A 22,547-nucleotide genomic window follows, 5' to 3' on the forward strand; every position below is an offset into this window, starting at 1 on the left:
AAGGGATGTGAATGAACCCGAGCACCCCTCTATTTATAGGGCGGATTCAAATTTTTTAAAATCCAAATGGTTAAAATGACACTAGCCTATCAGGAGACGACACATTAGTAGTAGGTGGTCTTATCGACTAGGCCTGATCGAGACCGATCTAGACTCCAACGCGGCAGTCAATATCAACTAGTATGGTGCCAACGTGGTCGGTACCGATAGTACAGACCGATTGACGGGTCCACCGTCCATTGACCGACCGACTGAATCGCCTGCCCTTGGGGCCTTTTTGGTTGGTACCAACCGTGCCCTGAGCCACGTCAACGGGCGTGTCATCTAGCACTGGACCCAACCTTAGCAATACATCGAATTGAATAAGTGTGCAAGTAAACCATGATTTTAAACTTCATTGCTATCAACATATGGTATCCTCCAATCTTCTTCTAAACATGGACATAGACACACGTACAAGTTATAAACAATGACCAACTGTACTTATTGGAAAAAATAAATAGGTAAATTAAAAAGTAGTTTGTTAAGTGAGATTGGGTTACTCATTGGGCCAAATAGTTCCAGCTCTCTCAACCCATTTCAGATTCATGTTTTAAAACTCTTAATGTTATATTCCATCTCTAGTTATTAAAGTTAAACATTTTCATCCTTTACCCTTAATTTTAAGAAAATTTAAATAGTTTTACAATACGTAAGTTATATATTACAAAAGTACTTGTTATAGTGAATATAGAAATATAAATTATATATTGTTGATATATATATATATATTTAAAATTGTTAGTTAGAATTAGAAATATTTGATTTAGAACGAAAATAATGTGGCATATAAAAAAATAGAGGGGGTATTTATGCGTGTGAGGTTTTAGAAATTGCTAGTTTTCGAACAACTTTAATATTTATGTTTGTGAAAGGGAAATGTGCCCCTGAGCTATTTGTATATTGTTTTGGTGATTAGATACACAATACACTATGTGTGAACTAACATAATATTGAGCAGAGGAATATCTAGATGGATCAAGTATGAAGGTAAGTTCTAGACACTTAGTCCATTGTTTTATGTGCTAAACATGCTTGTCTAAGTACCAGGAACTCAATTAAGTCAAGTCCAAAAGGACCAAAAGGAGTTCAGCTGAAACAACGAGTACTGCACCAGCTGCGGGTGCACCGGACAGTGTCCGGTGCACATGTTGGCTCATCAACGAACTCGCTGCTCTCGGGAATCGTCGAGGACGCTGCGGCTAAAATTCACCGGACTGTCTGGTGAGCCAACAACGTCTGCAACAACGGTCGACATCGCGATCGACGCGCAATCCACGGGCGACGCGTGGCCAGAGCCAACGGTCACTAGGCAGCACCGGACTGTCCGGTGTGCCAAGTGGACCGAGGGTTCAACTGTCGGCTTCGCCAAAGAAGGAAAGAAATCGTGCACTGTTCATGTCCGGTGGTGCATCGGATTGTCCGGTGCGCCAATGGACAGAAGGCAAGAATTGCCTACCAAATAGAGCTCTAACGGCTCCTAGCTGCCTTGGGGCTATAAAAAGGACCCCTAGGCGCATGGAGCAGTACACCAAGCCTCCATTGAACATCCTAAGACGCCTAGACTCCGAAAGCACGCATCCGGATCATTGTGTTTCAGATTTGAGCACTTGTTGAGTTGTGGACTCGTTGCGCTGTGTTTGTGCGCTCGTGTCTTAACTTGTGTGCGTGTTGTTGCTGCGACTCTAGCTCTTGCGTGTGTTTCTATTCTCTCCCATACTCTTGTGGTTTTCATTGTGATCAATATTGTAAGGGTGAGAGGCTCCAACTTGTGGAGATTCCTCACAAGGGAAACATCTGCTATAAGGAAGAAAATCGTGGGATTCAAGTGGATCATTGGATCACTGGAAAGGAGTTGAGTGCAACCCTCGTCCATTGGGACACCACAACGTGGAAGTAGGCAAGTGTTCTACTTGGCCGAACCACGGGATAAAAATCGATGTGTCATCTGTTGTTATTCTTGTGCGGTTCTCTCTGCTTCTACTCACTTGATAATTGCTCTAAGTTTAATACTCACTTTGTGAAGAGCAATTAAGTGAAGAAGTCATATCTTTCTCTCTAGTCATAACACCTTGGTTTTGATTTCACAAACATTTCATAAACCAAGTTTGTGTCAGTTAGTGTTGATTTTTACAGGATCACCTATTCACCCCCTCTAGGTGCTCTCAGTTTGTTGTGTGGTACTTGATATAAGGACATGTAAAATAGTGTTTAATGTAGAGGCTTTTAAGGTGGCTAAAGGAGTTTTTTTTTGCAAAAAAACCGTGAGACGTTTATGGCTCGTAATTCAAGTAGCAACAAACATCTCATTTTTCACTGTACGAGTTCGTCATATGTTCTATTGATCTGATGTTATACAAGTGTATTTACTTCTATATTTATTAGTGAGCTATATTTATAGACAATCCATTGTATAATAGAGTTTCTTAGTTGTATGGTGTGCTTGAAGAATCTTTTTTTTTGTGTCTCACTGCCGTATACGCCAAACTGGGGTACGAGATGTGAAAATTAAAATCGGAGCCTTGGTCAATGATATTAATTAATAAACAGAATGTCTAGGTATACACGTGGCTGCCCCTACACTCGGCATCTAGGCTGAATCGTGAAGACAAAAGCATGGACCCCATTTCCATTTCATTTTTCTTACCCATTTTGCTGGTGGGGCCCACGTCTAAGTTCTTAAATACCCTCTACAGCAGTTTTAAGCCTTAAGTTAGCGTAGTATCACTGCTGCCTAACACTAAACAAGATCTCTCTCTCAGGCCCCCGACCCCGATGGTTTCCTCGCACACCCATCACATGGCCGCCTCCTCCCCTTCCACCTCCTCCCCTAATGGCAGATGCTAGGCGGCGGCGCCCCTCTTGAGAAGTGAAAGGGAAAGATTTGTTTTGCCGCCCGCGCCCTGCTCAGGCGCTCCGCCTCGGTCGGGCCACACAAGGTAGCGCCTTCCGCCTCGTTGCCTGACCCATTCCTGTTTCGTTCGAAGCACTGAAGCAGCCCCAGACCGACGCCAGGCGCCCAGGCCAGTGGTCGACGCCTGTGGTGAGCTGATAGGCGATGTCGTCACCGTCTCCGGTGCTGGCAAGGGCTGCGCGTCTCACGTGTAGGTAAGGTCGCGCTTCTTCCCTTCCCATGGCGATTGATGATTCAGAATAACATGGCCTTTTTCTTTTCTTTTTTTATCCGTGTTGGGTTCACTAGCAGTTTCCTGATGGCTCTCCTCACTATTATGGATCTGCAGGTTGTGATCTTTCTGCCCAGAGATGTGCGATTTGTCTTCGCTTGATCTGAGTGACAGTAAAACGGAGACCGGCTAGTGTTGTTCCTGAAACCTGTTGATTTATGGGGAGCCAGACAATCGCATCACAGGCTGGGGGAGGTGGAAGAGGCATGGGTAGTAGTGGTGGTGCCGGTGCAGCGCAACGCGGGCAGATGCAGAGTCTGGCAAGACAAGGGTCTCTGTATAACCTTACCCTTGATGAGGTGCAGAGCCATTTGGGAGAACCCCTACACAGCATGAACCTTGAGGAGCTGCTGAAGAGTGTCTTTCCTGATGACCTGGACCCTGATGGTGGCACTACCAGCCAATATGAGCAGAGTTCGGGCCTCTTGCGACAGGGAAGTATCACAATGCCGCCTGAGCTCAGCAGGAGAACTGTGGACGAGGTGTGGAAGGACATCCAGGATGCACCAAACAGAAATGTTGGGGAGAGTGGTCGGCGGAAGCGGGAGCGGCAGCCAACGCTTGGAGAGATGACGCTTGAGGATTTCTTGGTGAAAGCTGGGGTTGTCGCCGAAGGATATCTGAAGGACTTGAATGGCATAGGCAGTGTGGAACAGGTTGGTAGCACTGGGGCTGCGGGTTTGACAGCAGGGGCACAATGGTTAGACCACTATCAGCAGCGGATTACAGCTATCGAGCCCCATCAGCACAGGCAACATAGTTTGCCAGGTGCTTACATACCGGGTCAGTTAAGCCTTCAGTCCCTGAATGTTGGACCAAGTGCTATTTTGGAGTCATACTCTGATGGCCACATTTCTTCACCGATGATGGGTGCACTTTCTGATTCTCCGATGCCTGGTAGAAAGCGTGGTTCCCCAGGAGATGTGGCTGATAAGTTGGTGGAGAGAAGGCAGAAGAGGATGATCAAGAATAGGGAGTCAGCTGCTCGTTCAAGGGCTAGGAAGCAGGTTGCAATATTCGTTTCCTTCCTTTCTTTGTTTTTACTAATTGATTGAGCTAGTTTTTCTTGTTATCTGTAAATAAAATTTTAGAAATGATGATGCTGTTCTTCTTAAGCCTGAGTATTACTTACACTGTATTTTCAACAGGCATACACTAATGAACTGGAAAACAAGGTTTCTCGATTAGAAGAGGAGAATAAGAAGCTAACCACGTTAAAGGTACTTTAGTTCTTCAATACATTACTATCAGATGTCACCCTCGTTTTGCTAAGTGCTAACACGGGTTGCCCTCCCCTCCCCCCTGTTTGGTTGGTGCAGACGGGTAGTTACAAATTAGTATTTCCCTTCACCATCACTTTCTGCTCCTTAATAGGTGTCATTTTACTCTTACTGACACCTGCCTCTAATTTATTTTCACATTGTGAAGCTACTTTTAAGACTTGCAATTATCTAAAGATACCTAAATCCCGTGATGTTTTATTTTTTTTGTTCTATCCTTTCTGTTTCTGTTGCTGGAGATAAACCATGTTTGAGTAGGTATACAGACTAAGATCTGATGTGTTGCATCTGTTGGCTTTGGCTAATCCAATTACTATGAGATTTTTACTGTTTGTCCCTTCATATATCTATTGGGGTTGATGCAAATACCAAAGGGCAGTTCTAAGTCTTAAAAAAAACTCGGCCGGGGAGGGAAAGACTGAAACATGGCCCCGGCCGAGAAAACCCCCGAACCCTGCCCCCCATCACTAGCGGGCCGTCACCGCTCACTCTGCAACGGCTCAACCGGAGGGTGGCACGCAGGACGTAACCTGGGAGCAGGCGGGGCACAACGAGGGGATTTTTTAAACAAGCCAGAAAGTTGCCCCTGAGGGGGATCGAACCCAGAACCTGGAGGTGCTACTCGGAAGCCTTAACCATTACGCTAGTGGCCCTTTCGCGGCAGTTCTAAGTCTTATTTGTAATTTTATCTGCGACTGCGAGTGTTGATATTTTTCAGTCAATCATGATTAATCAATGTTAATGGACAAATTGTTCCCTGGACACCAATTTGGTGCATCAATTTGATTACATATACTAACAATTCAGCTAGTTTACTATTTTACCAATCATTGACTAGTTGGCTATGTCTCACTGGCAACTTTGGCTTCAGCCTAGTAGTATCTGAGGTACAGACCACGCTAGCTCGGGTTGTCACCATCTATATATATTAACACACAGCCACAGCTTTGTTTTGAAGTAGGCGATCTTCACTCGCTGCCTGTAATGGAGCACGAGTGAGGAAGGGAAATTTCTCCCGCATGACACCTCTGTCTGGAGCTTGCCACACTGCAGCCACTTCAGCTTCCATCCGGCGGTGCACCTCCATCTCCTTCCAGCAGAGGTCCATGCCAGTGTGCCGCACCACATGCCCCGACCCCGACCTCTGCTCTCTGGTTGCCGGTTGTGCTAAACTTCTCCATCTAGTCTCTACTGGATTTGCAGTCAATGCTACTGGGATGGCCAACCAACTACAACTAGGAAATAGGTTGCCCTGGGCAAACTATTCAACTAAACTAATCGCGACTCACCACTAGTCGGCTAGTTGTTGCTCAGGTGACTAGACTTGATTTATGATTTGGAAACACTAGTAGCTGCTTATCTTTTATTTACGCTAGTTATCCTCAAAAGACCACCAAATGTTATTATACACATTCGTAGCAATCGTATAAGGTTATATTATGCTACAGTGAACGATGTGCCAAAAAATGGATAAGCGTGTTCATTTAAATTCTAAGAGAGCCATTTTATGTCCTTGCTGGATACAACAACATTTTGATTTACTGTCTTGCATCCGAAGGGTGCATTCCAAGCCTATATCTAGTTGTAAATTCTTAGGGTCTGATTGGTTGCCTTATAGGCTCAGGCTTGCACAGTAGCTAGTACGGTAAATCTGGTCAATATTAGACAATGCAGGTTTGCACAACCCGATGTTCACACAAAAATAAAACTCCCATTCCTCATATTTCTACTCGAAACATGATACGTCAACTCAAATGGAGGTGACTACATGCAACAAAAAGTTAACAATAAAAAAACAATTTTGTTAAATGCAGCTTTCCTGTGCAGAACAACCAAACGCCAAGACACTGCATACATGTAGGTTATGCTGCATAAGGTCTAATGCAGTCTAACATTTCTGCCAACAACCAATCAAACCTTCACAGTAGAAGAGGGCTACAGCTCTACAAACATATATGTTATATTGAGAGCTCTTGTTTGTGGAAACTATCTTAAGTTTCTCTAGATAACTCAAAAGTTCTATAAATTAAATTTCTACTAGTGTATTCTGGAGTCATTTACACAGGCATGTTAGCGCTATTATAGCTAACATTTTTTTCTTTCTTTATATGCTATTGTTGATGGGTGATATATAACTAGCTATTCAAGTTTGGACTTGATGTCTTGGTCTTTGGTGCTACATCCTAATGACCACTTGATATTGGTAACTCAATAGTTTATACAGCCACCTGTTCATTTCAGTAAGTATGTTTGTAGCCTCAATCTCAAACTTAATTTGTAGCCAAGTGATCTTGTTTAGTTGGTTGCAACTTTTTGATGTTTTATTTGTTGCTTATGGTATTAGATGACTATTATGTTACTAAGTAATCCGATTTCTTATACTCCCTCCGATTTTTTTATATGACGCTGTTTAGTACAAAATTGAACTGTGCAGCGACATATATATCCGAACGGGAACGGAGGTAGTATTTTGTGATATTATTAGAGAATGGGCAGAAGCAATTTCCTGACATCGTATTCTGACAATCAATTTCTCATGTGCCAATAAATAAATAAAAACCAAGATACTGGTGTGCTGATCCAAATGCTAAGATAGTTGGCCTGATTTCTTGGTTCTTTAATTTAGATCAATACAGCTCCCATGGTAGGTTCTTGTATTCGTGTACTTTGATTGAGATAATGATGGATGTTATCCTATCTCCATGCGTACCGTTGACCCCATTTTGCCCTGTTTTGTGTTATCTTCAGGAGTTGGAAAATATACTTTTCTCTGAGCCTCTTCCGGAACCCAAGTACCAACTGAGGAGAACCGGCTCAGCGACTTTCTGATTGTATGCAGAATATCTTGTTTTGCTGTAGGTTGTAAGTCCTGTAGCTTGTAAGTTTTTTTGTCTCTTTGGTTTAGAATCATTTGCTAGCTTGGGAGTTTTTGTTTATCCTAGCTCGATGGTTTGCTCTCTCCCTCCCTCCCTTTCTCTAGACTAGCAGGAGCCGAGCATGTGCTGTCCGAGGCCTTGCTACCAGTATAGTATGTAAAATCTTCAGGACACATGTAGGTGGTCGGAGCTTGTTTACATGGTGTGACTTAACAGATGGATACATATAACTATGAGAAGTATGGGAGCCCTTTCTTTGGTAACCGGAGTTAAATGACTTGACTCTTCTGGTCGTTGTTCTTCTTCCATCACTCTCCTGATCCGTTTGGAGAATTTTTTTGATTTACTTGGGAGGTTGTGGTGTACTGGTGTTGCAGTTAGTTAGGGTTACTTACCCTGACACCACTGCTTCATATATTGTGGAGCCCCGTTCTGGTGCTGACTCGTGGTGAAACGCCGGTGGTCCGATGAGATGTTGATGTGTTTCCTTCGAAATACGGCGTTGATGTTTCTGTTCTACCAGCAAGAAGTGTGAATTGTTTCAGGCACAGATTGAGAAAACCAAAATCAATTGCAGATTCTGAACCTCGCATTATCTGTCACTGTCAGGCCCTTGATTTCAGATTTAGGTTTGATTTATTGATTAAGGGCATATTTGGAAGCACCCAGTTTTTAATAAATTAGTCTATTAAAATTGAGATGGTTCCAAACATATCAGTTTATGCTTCAGTTTAATAGTAATTAAGAATTCAATTTCTTAAAAACCAAGAATCTAGCTTTTTCTAGCTAAAATATAAAAATCAGTTTTTTTAAACTGGCTTGATTTCAAACCGTACCTAAATTAATTATGCTCATTACTGACTTCTGATGGGAAAAAAAATCAGCTGCGCTTTCCTGAAACCTCGCAAACTTCGTAACTGTGCTTAGGATTCGCTAAACTCGCGTGAGATGCAAAGTACGATTTGATTCTAAGAAGGCGTAAAACTGAGTTAGAGCTTGTTCGGTTTGCTCTCAATCCATATGGATTGAGTAAGATTGGATGAGTTTAAATTCAAACAAGTCAAACTTCTTTTTATTTTTTCTAATCACATTTAATCCACGTGTAATAGTATTAAACGAATGAGGCGTCAGTGGGAGTGTGGAACCGCGCTGGAGTTAATTGACTTTATAACAGTCTCGTCGCGCGGCTTCGCCAGTATACTACTCCGCAGCTCCGCTTCGCCAGATTGGTATTATGGAGCACGGACACACGCTAAATTGGTATGGTTAATCTCCCGCCCACTGTAACATTCCATCAGCAATGGTAAAAGTCAATTGTATCCCTGCTTTAACCACGGCGGGGGCTGGTGAAAACGGAGTACTCGGTGAAAACCTAAGTCCTCTTTCCATTCCACGGCGCTGCCAATCTCACTTATCTCGTTCCTCCTCTTTCTCCGATGGCGACTCCGAAAACAGCTTCTCTCCATCTAAATAGTAATTTGAAGCTATCCTCCCATGTTCCATACAACTCTCTAAGGGCCTTATCTTTATCTTTCCACACTGTATCATAAAAAATGTGCAATTGTGCTGCTCTTGCAAGGTATTTTGCAATTCTTTTGCTCCCATATGTGGTTTCTTCGTTAGGATTGGCAGTGCTAGGGATGCAACCCATGAGCTGGTGGGTGTTGTTGTTTTTCGACGGCCACTAGAAGTGCATGTGTGCTGATCCACGATAACTGCAACCTGCACAAAAAATAATGTATCATTGAGAGCTTCCCTAATTTCATCAACGATCGAAAGTACAAACAATGTGTGCTAAAACATTACTCACAACGACAGTGGGAGACACGACATTTTGTAGCCTTGCATTGATTCTCCATGGACAATCACCTCCTTTGCAATAACCTCGATATCTCCAAGGTGAGCTTGACTCAATTCCTAACTCAAACTCATTATTAATCGCATATTGCCTCATAGCCAGTCTGAATTCTTTCATATCCTTGTACAAACTACCAATGTTCATTATCGGATTAGATCTGTTGCAAACAAATACTCTTTCTTGTGGTATGCAATCAGTACAGGGCAATGTAGCTGTTTCATCATCAAATTCATCACTTCGGCGGACACCAAATGGTCTACTGGTAAAAGCATCTTGCCTTTGAGTAGTTTCACGTTCATCTTCTGCTAGCAATCTTAACCGATCAAACATCACTGACTCAAAGGCAATATCTTGTTCCCCTTCTTCTTCTCATCTATCATCAATCTGTATTGCCCTCCAATCAATTTCTAAAACCTGAAACCAAAAGATAAGACAACTATGAAGTACTCGACGCAGGTACATCAGACAATAAACTGCTGGATATTTGAAATTGAATCAAAGCTCCATTCTATTTTCATCCCCAAATAGAAAGACTTGTCGATCCAATAAATCCAAGCTCGGAGCCGGTAGATCAACTCTTTGCACAACAGAAAATGTGGGGAGGCAAGGAAGGGCTGGCTCACTTGCATCACCGGGAGATGAATCCGGTGAGTGGGCGCTGTACTCGTCCTCCATGGAGACGGGTGAAGGGAAAATGCTGCTTGGGCAGCGTCACACGGGGGATACAGCGGGCACACGATGGTGGACGGCCCAGGCACCAGATGGCGGCGGCGCGGGCGCCAGTGGGCAGGCGGCGCGGGCAAAACTGGACACCAGCTTGGGCAGTGTCGCTAGGAGTAGATTAGGAAACAGGAGTATACGACCTTCATCAAACGCAAGAAAACAGATGGTTACTGTGGGTGGGAGATTAACCGAGAAAATTGGATTTATGCCATTATCAAACTACGGATTCGCTCGAATGCCATTATGAGAACACGCTTCGTTATTACGCCATTTTCAAACACTGGATTACAGATAAAATGCCATTTAGGGGGTTATTTGACAAAGTATCAATTAATTGGACTATTTTACCCCTAAACTAAAACAGCTCCTCTCTGTTCTCTGTCTCTCGCGTTTTCTCCTCTCTGTACCGCACCACACCAGACCAGGCTCCTCTCTGTTCTCTCAGCCATTATCTCCTCCTCTAATCCTCTCCCACGGCAAGCACCAGGCATGCTCCTGCACGCACAGGCAAGCTCCAGCACGCACCATGGGTTAGAGGCAAGCTCCAGCACGGACGAGGGCAAGCTCCAGAAATTCAGAACTGAATGAACAGCAAGGGGCAGGGAAACATCAGAGTGAAAAAGTAGCCGATCTTAACTGAATGAACACAATTTCAGAAATTCAGAACACAGTTTCCCATTCTTAACTGAATGAACACAGTTTCAGAAAGAACACAATTTATCTGATAGCATAACAAGGTTCAAAATAACTAGCTTACTAAAATCTTAGATAACACAAAAATCAGCAGCTTATTACAATCTTGTCACATTTTCTTCAGCTTCCTTGGTGTGAGCTTCTTCATTAGCATCTTCTTAGGAGTTGTATTCTTGGGAGGTGACTGGATATCAATCTGTCCATCTCCCAGTAGCATAGCAAGCCGACTGAAAAAAATAAAGACCAGTAATTTAATGAGACAACAACGACTTGATGCAACATAATCATAATGATATGTTTACCTCCTAGTGACTCTGATTGGGCTGTCCTGTAAAATAGACTCCCTTGTTGGTGTAACCGGAAGAGAAACTTCGAGCTGGACATCAGCTTCAGTTTGGACAGCACCATGATCTTGAACAGTTTCAAGTTCGACATTAGCTTCACCTTGGACAACACCTTGACCTTGGACACTTCGTTGAAGTCGAGTTTTGGGGATTTTGGCATTATCCCCATACTTTGTTCTATTCATGCGAGGCTTTCTCTTCCTACAAGTTGGACAGCACAGTTAGATACAAATATAACAGTGCAAATGTTCAAATTAGACATTTCATCACTTACCTTTTCTTTGTTCCGTTCAATGGGCACTTGTAGCTAGTTTCACTGTGACCTAATTCTCCACATCTTTTGCACTTTCTTTTGCCTCTAATCATCTTCCTTTTCCCCTTCTCAGATTGGTTTGAACCCTCCATGTCAGCTTCTAGTACTGCATTCTTGTCAGCTTCCTTGCCTTTCTCTGTAGCTACTTTTTCCCCTTTGCTATTCCCACCTTCCAAACAACTCTTAATTCTTAGTTTCTTATACCTTCCTTTACCTCTCTTGTCAAGTGGTGCAGCAACCGCATAGGGCAGATCCACTGTTTGCCATTGAGACTTATCAGGTAGTGGTTCAATTATTCTCTTATATGCATTTTTGAACCTTTGTACAGAGTAGAATTCATGCACAAAATCTTCCAATTCGACATCCACACTCTCCTGTGCTGTAATCAAAGCCAATGCATGTGGACAAGGTTTGCCGGTGTGCTGCCACTCTAGGCATGTACACTCATGCAAATATGACTTCACTACATGTCTGTTGTGAGTGTTTGTGCTGTCCTCAACCTGTGCAGAGAAAAAACCAGCCTTTGTCACTGATAGATGCCCTAGGCCTCTGGTCCTTGCCTTCAATTGTTGTAAAACAGCAGGTAAGATCTTCCCATTAAGTTTATCTCCAATTCTTCTCCTTTTCTCCCACAACACCATTATCATCTCCCTACACTTGTCTGCAAGCTCAACAACTGGAAGGTCCTTCCAATCTTTAATCCAATTGTTGAAGACTTCAGCTAGATTGTTGGTGACATAATCACACTTGATGGCAGGATTAAACTGACTTCTCCTCCATTTCAGCTTGTGGTAAGTATCTAGCCATTTCTTTACATCTGGGGAAGCTTCCACAACTTGATTGTAAAAGAATTGTGAAACTTCTGGCCTATATGCCCTAGCTGTAGGGTACATCTTAGAGAATATGTCACCTCCAAACCTCTTAACAAAATTCTGTATTAGATGCCTAAAGCATTCTCTTTGGTCAGCCTGAGGGAAAACAAGTTTTACTGCATTTTCTAACCCTTTGCATGCATCTGTACATACAGCAAGCAATGGAAGATGGATAACCTTTGATGCTACCCAAGCGCTAGTAGGGGTCGTGGTTTTCCTTCTAGCACTGGAAGTACAAGTGTGTTCCTCAATTAAGACAGTGACCTGCAATAATAAACCTCAGTTAGTAACAACAAAGATGGCAAGGGCACAACATAGATTAGTAAGAACAAGTCTATACCATAACACTATTCCCAGATTGTTGCCTACGTCCCACAATATGCCAAGGGCAACCTTCTCCTTTGCAATTACCAATAAATCGACTTGGATCAGTTTTATATATTTCTAGCTCAAACTCTTCATTGATCGCAAACTGTCTCACAGCTAGCCTGAAGTCACGCATGCTGGGGTACACTGTTCCAATATCCATACAAGGCTTGTCTGGGTCATGCAACATCACTCTCTCATCTGGAATTTCATCATCAACAGGGATGGCTGCATCAATAGTTTCATTGTCACTATAACTTCTATTGACATCACCCTCTTGCATCTTGAAAGCTTCACCAGCCTTCTCAGCAGCTTCATCCTCAGCTCTCAAACCAATCAACTCATACATTCTGTCATCGTCAACAATTTCTATCCTACCTTCCTCATCTTGCCTCTCAACAATTTGAAGTGCGTCCCAGTCAATACCAACCTTTGGATGACCACTAGGATGTACTACCAATGCTAAGCTAGGCAGAAGCTCATCGTCAAAACTGAAAATAAAAAATAAAAATGTACAATCATACTACTTCATTCGATTTCTATAAAATTAATTAAATGTAGAATCATACTCGTACATAGAATCATTCCAGCTGTAATCCATCTAGCCAACTGTTGGTGACCAATAATGTGAGATCTTCGCTGCTGCTAACTCAAATCAGAACAAACCCTAAAGTCTAAAGCCTAAATCCTAAAGCCTAAAACCCATATGCATACCTGGAGCTCGTCGAGGTTAGCTGAGGGGAACCGACCACCGCTGCTGTAGCTAGCCGAGGGGAACCGCCCGTCGCTGAGGGGAACAGGCCACCGAGGGGAGCTCGCCGTGGGGAGCCCTTGCGGCGTGCTGGAGCAAGCCGTGGGGAGCTGAGCCCGGGCGACGTGCTGGAGCAAGCCGTGGGGAGCTGAGCCCGGGCGGCCTGGTACGTGCTGGAGCTCGCCTGGTGCTCGCCGTCGGAGAGGAGGAGACACGGCTGAGAGAACAGAGAGGAACCTGGTCTGGTGTGGTGCGGTACAGAGAGGAGGAGAAAACACGAGAGACAGAGAACAGAGAGGAGCTGTTTTAGTTTAGGGGTAAAATAGTCCAATTAGTTGATACTTTGTCAAATAACCCCCTAAATGGCATTTTATCTGTAATCCAGTGTTTGAAAATGGCGTAGTAACGAAGCGTGTTTTCATAATGGCATTCGAGCGAATCCGTAGTTTGATAATGACATAAATCCAATTTTCTCGAGATTAACCTTACCAATTTAGCGTGTGTATTCCATAATACCAATCTGGTAAAGCGGAGCTGCGGAGTAGTATACAGACGAAGCCGGGACGAGACTGTTATAAAGTCAATTAACTCACCGCGCTGCGTGGGCAGGCGGGGATCAACTGGTCAACTGCTCTACAACTTCACGTCTTCTTCACCTTCGGAAGACGGGCAGGCGAGCAGCGAAGGTGCGACGGAAATCAGTGGGGATGAGGCGCAATAGCCCGCCGACGGCGAGCGGCAACCGCCTCGCGGTCATCGCTTCCCACTTATCCCTCCCTCCGCTCGGCAGTCCGGCAGCCATATCCGGGGAGAAGGAAGCCGCCCTCGCCACCGACCTCAACAGCACCCCCACCATGTCAGCCTCTATCAGTTCTCTCCAAATCCTGCACCGTCGTTTCGATTCGGTAGGGAAGCTGCCGTAGTGAGCGTATATCTATTTTGGCGAGTAATTCGTTCTAGTGAAATAAGCAAAAGCAGAGAGTACCCTGGATTTTGTATCCTAGTCCTAGGTGTTGGTTGGACTTCAGTACTGAATCCCACATTCCCACTGTGAGAGACGGTTCATGTAGTCAGGGTCCTATTCTGTTGAGTTTGGTAGGTTTTATAGGAGACGCCTATGTGCTTCGATTGTCACTCGATTGGGCGAATCAAGATAATCTCAACGCAGTATGTCCATAGTGGTCATTCAGATGGCAACATTACCTAAGGGCCTTGCTTGTTTTAAGTTTGAGGTATGCAATTGAAACCCCCGGTTCACCACATGCAGGAGCAGGAGCACAATCTCCTCTCCTCAACAGGAGCTCATTTGTCATAAGACAAGCTCAATAGTGGAGCAGTTTTTGGTTAGCTCACATCATCTGGCTTAACAATCCCACACGTTATGGCATCTGATGGAATTGGTTATCGAGCTCCTGAAAATATATCATTGGCTTGGCAGCATTTGTTTATCCGTCACGATGCACCCAACCTATGGCTAGGGAAACTTGCAGAAATCTTCAGATAACTTCTCTGCATAGCAGTTTCTGTTAGTTAATCAAGCTTGGGCATCATTATTGTTACTTATATATGTGAAATACTAGCTAACCTGTGCTAAATTCGAGCTCCATTCTTTTTTACTTGAAAAGCTTTGGTGTTGGCTGTTCTGATAATTTTTGTATATGGTTACAATTTATCCTCTTCACACATACAGCTCGCAAACGCCTCTATTCACATGATTACTTCTCTGCCTTATGTAGTTTTGACAAAATTATTCGGAAGGAGATCCCATCTGAGGTGGTTTATGAGGATGAGAAGGTTAGTATTATCTATGCCATCAGGGTAGAGTTCCTATTGTTTATAATGCTATGAATGTTAGTATGTTACACTTTAAAATTAATGTTGCCTCAATGCCTTTGTCACCTTGGTGCTATGTTGATGTTCCTCCTTGATATGCCATTGGTAAAACTCAAGAACCAGTTATCCCTGCATATTCCTCCTTGAAATTCTGGGCTCCAAAATCTTTGTAAGTTGTCTCTATCACCCTTGCTGCCATGTCAGCAGAGGATCTCACATTCAAATCTTTAATGCTTAAGAAGGATATTAATTGGTCTATCATAAAAAAATTGTGCTCCTGAAATAACACCTTGATTTCCTTGGCAAGCCAAACACCTTCTGAAACGTATCTTCATGGATATCGAGAATCGGATTGAAATATTAGTGTAGTATGTGATTACAGTTAAATTGTTGTGATGTCACATTTGTATGTCTATAACTGCAGGTTCTTGCATGTAGAGACATATCACCACAAGCTCCTACACATATTATAATCATTGCGAAGGTTAAGTATGGGCTGTCTAGGTTGTCGAAGGTATGCATATTCACCTATTCCCCCTCTTTATGGTTGTTTTGCCAAGTATTGTTCCTTCTACGTGGATGGCTTTCTTCGTGGAGTACTGGATGCTTGAAAATATGATCAGTTTACCTTATGCTTTGAATGATACTTGATATGTGTATTTTTCTATGTCCATGAATGATTATGGCACTTCCTTAATGATAGTTTTAACGAAATCACTATTTTTTGTGGTAATGGGTTGTCATAAGTGTACTGATACATATGAAGGCTAATTTGTCTATCCGGTTTTAATTTGTTTTGTTCGTTCTTTTTTTTGACAAAGCATGCTAATGGTCGACCCGTTCAGACTAGCCATGATTTGTGCCACGAGAGCTTTTGAGGTCGCAGGGAGTAGAACGCATGGCAGCCGTATGTGAAGCCGTGAAGGCACGGGGAGGCAGGGAGCGGAGCATGAAAAACTGAGCTGCGTGCGGTTCCCTGTAATGAGAACTTTTAATAATATCATGACTTGCTAATAATCATATTTTGGAATATAGTAGGTGTATTTTCAGCACGCTGGGGGGGTGGGTGGGGTGGGGGGCTTTATCTTTAAAATCTTCCGCAATTCACCACCACACAACCGTTTATGTTCGGTATTAGTAAGGGACTAGTTTTCTTTTAGACAAAGGTTATCACCTATATTTCGTATTAGAATTACAGTTTTAGTTTGTTGTAATTTTATGTAGGCGTAATCTGTAATTTTCAGTCCTAAGAATAAAAGTTCTGTTAAACGAAACCACGGAACCACAAATCCGTCAAAATTTTATTTATGTTGATACAAAGACAACTTACAATTGTTTCTATAGTCAGATAAGGACAAAAAAATGATATGTTACAACCCAAAAACAAATGACAAAAACAAATAATGTACTTGCGCTAGTCGATGGTACAATTGTGTTTTCTGAAATCATTTTTAAATTTAGTTATCTGAAATTTAGAAGTGTATGAATAAATATGATTGTAGATTGCAGATGTTTGATGAGACTTAAGGCATGTTTGATTTAGTAACTAAAGATTAGTCTCTTCATTTTAGTCCCATTTAGTACCTAAATTGTCAAACAGTTGGATTAAAATAGGGAGTAAACTGTTTTAGAGCAATTCCAAAAACACACTGAAAAGTTTCCCCAAAAAATGATTATTGGAGGCAAGCTAAAAAAATTTAGGGATGCTCTTAACGTGTATACTCCAACAACTCCTTTAAACAAATGCTGAAAAATTGAAAACTAGGCTAAATACAAAACCACATCCATCTAGCTCTATTGGCGCCACGAAAGGGTCTCTAACCGAGTTGGTTAGGTGATCTGAGTAGCACTCTTTAGGTCCAGAGTTTGAATCTCAGTGGGAGCGAATTTCAGGTCGAGGTTAAAAAAGGTCACTCGCTGGTTCCCCTGATTGTGCGCATGAGATGGACATGCCTATGGGGGGCGGATCCTCGTGCAAGGGCTGGGAGGGCTCAAAGCACGAGTAAAGATCTGGCCTATAGGGGGACCCTTATGCTGTACGGCGGCCAGCTTTCGTGACCTTTCTCGGTCGGGACTCCGATTGAGCTTCTTCATAATATAATACCGTGGGGACGGTCTTTCCCCTACTGGTCGAGTTTTTTAGCTCTATTGGCGCCTGCATATGGGCTTCATACATGGGCCTTTCTGCATGTGCCGCAAGCCAGAAGCTCCTACATGTGCGTGGGGCGCCCAAATTGGGGAAGCGATCCTGACGCGGAAATATGAGGGAGGGGAGGACACAGATGCGGGGATGCGAAGATTGAGGGGCGTAAAGGGAGCCGTTGGAGCGACGGAAAAGCGATTCCTTCCCTAATATTTGTTTTTTTGGGTTAGTTTAGGGCTTCTTTTGGGGTTGCTCTCCCTAGTCTCTCAAAGGGTGACTAAAATGGGCTAAACCATATTAATTACCTTTTTTGTCCCTCATTTATTTCAGTTGCACTAATAGCCGGAGTACAGTAAGGGGCATTTTAGTTTTCTTATGAGTCACTTAATGTGTTCAGGATACTTTTAGTCAATAACAATGATTTCAAGTCGCCTAGTCGCCTGGTCGAACCCTGGGACCGACCAGGCGACTAGTCGCGATTAGGCGACGACTAGGGCGACTAGTCGACCCCTAGTCGGTCCTAGTCGGTCCCTGGTCGTCCTAGACTAGTAGCTATACTTATATAGGTATATATATAAATATACCTGTATACATTATATAAATTAGAACAAACAACTAGGATAAACAAAGTAACATATTGCTTCATTGTGATTTGTGACTTACCTGAACCTGATGGGCTAAAAAAGGCCCAATAACTGAACCCTAGCCAGGACGACCAGGTCACACAAGTCGGACGACTAGTCGCCCTAGTCGACGATTAGTCGGACGACCCGGACGACTAGGTTGTCTAGTCGAGTCGTCCACCAAATCGTGCACTAAATACCGACCAGCCCGACTAATCGCGATTAATCGCGATTAGTCGGACGACTTGAAATCATTGGTCAATAAACCAAACAGGGTAGAGACTAAACTTTAGTTCCGAAACTAAAGGAACCAAACAGGTAAGACCTTGCCTCTCAGCACCCTGCACGTCATAACACTGAATATGAAGGACAGAATAGCAGTATAGTGGGAAACAGCAAGCCTCACACCTTGGTTTAGGAACTTATTTAAGGATTCGAGGTTCTTGGTGCATGTACTGACGGACAGATCATCCACAGTAACTTTAATACATTGATGTGCTTGTTCCCAGGCAGAGGAAGGGCATGTCGAGCTTCTGGGCAATCTTCTGTATGCTGCAAAGGTTGTAGCAGAGCAGGAAGGGCTTGCTGATGGCTTCAGAATTGTCATGGACGATGGGCCCAGAGGATGTGAGTACAGTTCACTGATTCTAACAGGACCCATCTTGTTGGTGCCCTGGTGGGGGAATGGGGTTTCGACTGATTTTTCTGTCTTCTGTTGGCACGTAGCTCAATCGGTCTACCACCGGCACCTACACGTTCATCTTCTCGGGGGACGGCAGATGAATTGGCCACCGGGGTGAGTTGGTGTTGTAAAGGTCTGTTTGGTTCACTGCCTAACTTGCCACACTTTACCTAACTTTTCTGCCTAAGGTTAGTTCTTCAATTCGAACGCCTAACCTTAGACAAAGTGTGGCGCAGTTAGCCACGAACCAAACAGACCCTAAGACTCAAGCAATGACTTCGTAAGGCATGTGTTGTTCACTCGTTAGAATTTCATAATATGCTGTCATTTGCAGTTTGCTATTAGGGTTGCACAAATAGTCATCGGTAGACGCTGTCCCAATGATTTTGTGTACGGAGCTCAAATAGTATAAAAAGTTTTCATTTCGTAACATTATCTGTTTCTCAGTTAATACCTGCCTGGTACCATGTTTTCTCTTACCACATCTAAGGTCGTGTTTAAATACATTAGAGCTAATAGTTTACTGCTAAAATTAGCTGAAGACATTTGAATAGTCTAGCTAATAGTTCAATTACTAGTTACTTTTAGTAAATTAGATATTCGTTAGCTAGCTAATTCCACAACTATTTTTTAGTTAACTAACTATTAACTCTAATACATTCAAACATCGCATCTCTAAAAGAAGCTAAAAGAAACACACTCGCCTCAATCATGCGACTGTCTACAGACCATAGTAGAGCCAAAACCAAAACCGGAAAAACCCATCTCTCTCTCTCTTCGGATTTATCGGGACCACGTCTTCTGACAAGTTGAAACTCAGCCGTTTCGAAAGGAACAACGAACATAATCAGCAACATGAGATGCTCCAACCGGGCCGAGCCATGCAAAATCCAACATGAAAACACTTCGGCCTGAGCCCGTCCCAAAATCACGGCCCGAGTCTGCCCGTGGCCCGACCCGACGGCCCACGGGCCGACCCGATGACCCGACTGGCAACAGTGTGCATGTCTGCAGAGTGCAGACTGGAGGGTACACGGCTAAATGCCATCAAGTAATATAATCTTGATTTTACTATAGCTCAGAAACCGTTTAACAGTAGCAGCACCCATCTCTTCATAGGTGGACAGGTCGCGAGGACGCAGCAGAGGCGGAGCCGCGGAGCGCACCGATGAGGCGATGACCGACCCCCACCTCAAAAGCTCTCCATTGCTCCCACGTATCGTTCAAATTTATAATGTTCCCTTTGGTTTTCGACAACGCACTGTTTTTCAAGTGTTGGGCATGTTCCCTTTGGTTTCAAAATTAAAACACGCATATCGTTTTTGAAACACTCGACAACACACTGTTTCTCAAACGTTGGACTGCAGGTTTTGGACTGCTGATATCCGGGTGCCCTCACTGTACACGTGCTTGTCAAATACCTGAAACTCTAGGAAGTAGTTGATGATTTTATCTTGCAGCCTGCTGTTTCAGATCATCACACATATGGAACCTAACAGATTCAGGATTGTACGACGCCTTCTTTTTGTGTTTAGTTAAGTTTGCACCTTGAAAAAGGATTTGGAAAACATGGACCCCTCTTCGATGCAAGTTCTTTATTTGGTTAGCAATCAAGAACATGTGTTAGACAGCAGATTGCCTAGCGAAGCATGGGCTATCGCACCACTGTCTTTGCCTCCTCTGTGATCAAGATGCGGAGAATATGCAACACATTCTTGTGTCTTCTCCCGGGAGGTTTGGACCAAAATCCTTATATGTGTTGGTCTGCAGGCAGTTGCTCTCTAACCTAATGTGCGATCTTTCTCTGCCTAGTGGTGATGGGCAGCCAACAGTTTGCCAAAGGAGAAGAGGAAAGGGTTTAATCTCCTAGCCATTCTTGTGGTCTGGACTCTTTGGAAGCATAGGAATGCATGTATGTTTGAGGGTCTTAATCCTAGTGTCTCTTTAGTCTGCCAAGAAGTTGGTAAGGAGACCGAGCTTTGTTGTCTTGCTGGTAATACGACACTCAAGGAGCTACTCGGTGAGGCGCGTAGGCTGGACACCTAAATTTGTCATATAGGGTTGTTTGTTTGTCATTGTGTGGTGCGCTTGTTCTCTAGAGTGTTGGTGTGGTGAGAGGTAGTCTACATGCCTCCCTTATGTGATGTGTTGTTTTCTTTCTTTCTTAATAAAATTGTTTTCTTTCTTTTTTAATAAAATGACGCGTAGCTCTCGTGCGTCGTTCGAGAAAAAATAAGCGTTTTTTCTAAGTTAACTAAAAACATAGAAAATAATATCAAAATTTATATTTTGATATAAATTTATTATAAAAGTATATCAGTACATAAATATAATAAAATATATTATAAATATTAGTATATATAATTAATTAAATTTTGATTATTTGAGAAACGATATGTATATTTATTTTAGCATGGAGTGAATATTCCACTCCCACTGAGCAACTCAAAAAGGCCAAAACCCTTCCCCAGGGGCCGTCTCGCTAGTCGCTACTCACTGTACCGCACCGCCGCCGCCGTCTCGCACACGGGGCACAGGACGCGCGCGATCCCCTCGAGTCCGGATTGCCATGGCCACCACGGCGTTCGCCGCCGCCAGGTTCTTCCCCGCCCACCTCGACTCCTCCCCACGCATCGCGCCCCACCGCGTCGGGCCCACCGCGAATCTCTCCTTCTCACCGCTTTCCGCCAACTCCTCGTCCCTGCGCCGCCTCCATTCCCCCTGCCCATCCGGCCCCGGGGGTAGGCTGCCCCCGCCGCCGCGATCGTACGGCGGCGCCGGCGGATCTGGCGACGCCGCGAACTCCGGTGGCGGCGAAGGCCGCCGCGGAGGCATCCTCGGGCTCCTCCTCGCCGGGTGGGCCGCCCGCGTCGCTGCGGACCCGCAGTTCCCTTTCAAGGTGCTCATGGAGGAGCTCGTCGGCGTCACCGCTTGCGTGCTTGGCGACATGGCCTCCCGCCCTAACTTCGGCCTCAACGAGTTGGACTTCGTCTTCTCCACGCTCGTCGTCGGATCCATCCTCAACTTCGTCCTCATGTACCTCCTCGCCCCCACCGCCGGCGTCGCCGCCGCCGCGTCGTCCGCCGCGTCCGCGCTCCCCAGCCACATGTTCGAGCCCGGCGCGTACTCCCTCGGCTCCCGCGTCGCCACGATCATGTCCAAGGGCGCCACCTTCGCGGTGGTCGGGTTCGCGGCCGGGCTCACCGGAACCGCGATCTCCAACGGGCTGATCGCGATGCGGAAGCGCATGGACCCGGCGTTCGAGACGCCCAACAAGCCGCCGCCCACGCTGCTCAACGCGGCCACCTGGGCGCTCCACATGGGTGTCAGCAGCAACCTGCGGTACCAGACGCTGAATGGGATCGAGTACCTGCTCGGCAAGGTCGCACCGGCGCCGGTGTTCAAGGTGTCCGTTGTTGCTCTCCGCTGCATGAACAACGTGCTGGGTGGGATGTCCTTCGTGCTGCTTGCCAGGCTGACCGGGGCGCAGAAATCAGACAAGCCAGCGACGGTCGCGGAAGAGAAGGAGAGGTTGATAGCTGTGGGCAATGCCGCAGCAGATGCCATCAACGAGGCGAGGCATGGAGAGGGTAAGTAGGTGGTAGAGGAGAGAGACGAGTAAGTTGATGGTGCATCATCTCAGACTCGTTTGCTGGTTCTTGGACATAGACCAAGAAACTCACCTAGTCACCTGTAGAGTTGGTTGGAATAAGGAGTGGAGTGAGGTTCAGAACTTCTTTTTTAAAAAACTCTGTTTGTGGTTTATCGGTGTTGATGATGACATGCTTAGTGATGGTAGAATAAAGTTTTTTTTTCCTCTCATGCTCATTTGATCGTTGACTCGATGGGTAGCCTGTTTGTTAAATACCTTCAGTTTTTGCATGCAGTATATATGATTCTGAATGGTACTATGATGTACAGATGAGAGGACTCAGTGACCCAAAGGGGATTTGTTGATGATCTAGT

The 22,547-nt window shown here is 44.4% G+C and overlaps 4 protein-coding genes across 9 annotated transcripts; 3 read left to right on the forward strand and 1 right to left on the reverse strand.

Annotated features, from left to right (window-relative positions):
- Window positions 1-2,749: 2,749 nt before the first annotated feature.
- On the forward strand, window positions 2,750-7,669 carry LOC100501609 (uncharacterized). 5 transcript variants are annotated; one of them, XR_004857018.1, is made up of 6 exons: window positions 2,750-3,147; window positions 3,282-4,231; window positions 4,373-4,444; window positions 6,939-7,148; window positions 7,253-7,382; window positions 7,485-7,669. XR_004857018.1 is itself a non-coding variant. In XM_035966027.1 (5 exons), exons 2-4 carry the CDS (start codon window positions 3,383-3,385, stop codon window positions 7,331-7,333), a joined length of 1,002 nt encoding a protein of 333 aa, XP_035821920.1. In that variant the 5' UTR covers window positions 2,750-3,147; window positions 3,282-3,382; the 3' UTR covers window positions 7,334-7,382; window positions 7,485-7,638. The 5 variants fall into 5 exon arrangements, 3 of the variants coding, with proteins under 3 accessions (XP_035821920.1, XP_008673328.1, NP_001183222.1); XR_002267922.3 differs by having other exon boundaries at window positions 7,253-7,669; XM_035966027.1 differs by lacking the exon at window positions 6,939-7,148 and having other exon boundaries at window positions 7,485-7,638.
- A 3,084-nt stretch (window positions 7,670-10,753) lies between these two features.
- LOC109945173 (uncharacterized) lies at window positions 10,754-12,441 on the reverse strand. The gene is made up of 3 exons (XM_023302134.1): window positions 11,273-12,441; window positions 10,957-11,199; window positions 10,754-10,881 (listed from the first exon to the last, which is right to left on the reverse strand). The coding sequence occupies exons 1-3, from the start codon at window positions 12,202-12,204 to the stop codon at window positions 10,764-10,766; spliced, it is 1,293 nt and encodes a 430-aa protein (XP_023157902.1). The 5' UTR covers window positions 12,205-12,441; the 3' UTR covers window positions 10,754-10,763.
- A 1,445-nt stretch (window positions 12,442-13,886) lies between these two features.
- On the forward strand, window positions 13,887-19,032 carry LOC100277449 (14 kDa zinc-binding protein-like). Of its 2 annotated transcripts, NM_001364796.1 has the most exons (5): window positions 13,904-14,156; window positions 15,037-15,094; window positions 15,558-15,647; window positions 18,409-18,526; window positions 18,626-19,032. In NM_001364796.1, the coding sequence occupies exons 1-5, from the start codon at window positions 14,008-14,010 to the stop codon at window positions 18,697-18,699; spliced, it is 489 nt and encodes a 162-aa protein (NP_001351725.1). In that variant the 5' UTR covers window positions 13,904-14,007; the 3' UTR covers window positions 18,700-19,032. The 2 variants fall into 2 exon arrangements, with proteins under 2 accessions (XP_035821686.1, NP_001351725.1); XM_035965793.1 differs by lacking the exon at window positions 15,558-15,647 and having other exon boundaries at window positions 13,887-14,156; window positions 18,626-19,013.
- Window positions 19,033-21,085: 2,053 nt separating this feature from the next.
- On the forward strand, window positions 21,086-22,467 carry LOC100383393 (Protein RETICULATA-RELATED 3 chloroplastic). The gene has a single exon (NM_001176048.2). The coding sequence runs from the start codon at window positions 21,151-21,153 to the stop codon at window positions 22,177-22,179; it is 1,029 nt and encodes a 342-aa protein (NP_001169519.1). The 5' UTR covers window positions 21,086-21,150; the 3' UTR covers window positions 22,180-22,467.
- Window positions 22,468-22,547: the final 80 nt, after the last annotated feature.

This window comes from Zea mays, chromosome 3, assembly GCF_902167145.1.
Source record: "Zea mays cultivar B73 chromosome 3, Zm-B73-REFERENCE-NAM-5.0, whole genome shotgun sequence".
Classification (NCBI taxonomy): domain Eukaryota; kingdom Viridiplantae; phylum Streptophyta; class Magnoliopsida; order Poales; family Poaceae; genus Zea; species Zea mays.

Coding starts and splice junctions, on each gene's coding strand:
- LOC100501609 (XM_035966027.1), top strand. CDS start 3,383: ATGGGGAGCCAGACAATCGCATCACAGGCTGGGGGAGGTGGAAGAGGC. Junction 4,232..4,372: donor GTTCAAGGGCTAGGAAGCAG/GTTGCAATATTC, acceptor TATTTTCAACAG/GCATACACTAATGAACTGGA. Junction 4,445..7,252: donor AGAAGCTAACCACGTTAAAG/GTACTTTAGTTC, acceptor TGTTATCTTCAG/GAGTTGGAAAATATACTTTT.
- LOC100383393 (NM_001176048.2), top strand. CDS start 21,151: ATGGCCACCACGGCGTTCGCCGCCGCCAGGTTCTTCCCCGCCCACCTC.
- LOC100277449 (NM_001364796.1), top strand. CDS start 14,008: ATGAGGCGCAATAGCCCGCCGACGGCGAGCGGCAACCGCCTCGCGGTC. Junction 14,157..15,036: donor CTCAACAGCACCCCCACCAT/GTCAGCCTCTAT, acceptor TGCCTTATGTAG/TTTTGACAAAATTATTCGGA. Junction 18,527..18,625: donor GGACGATGGGCCCAGAGGAT/GTGAGTACAGTT, acceptor GTTGGCACGTAG/CTCAATCGGTCTACCACCGG.
- LOC109945173 (XM_023302134.1), bottom strand. CDS start 12,204: ATGTACCCTACAGCTAGGGCATATAGGCCAGAAGTTTCACAATTCTTT. Junction 11,200..11,272: donor TTGAACGGAACAAAGAAAAG/GTAAGTGATGAA, acceptor TCCAACTTGTAG/GAAGAGAAAGCCTCGCATGA. Junction 10,882..10,956: donor CCAATCAGAGTCACTAGGAG/GTAAACATATCA, acceptor TATTTTTTTCAG/TCGGCTTGCTATGCTACTGG.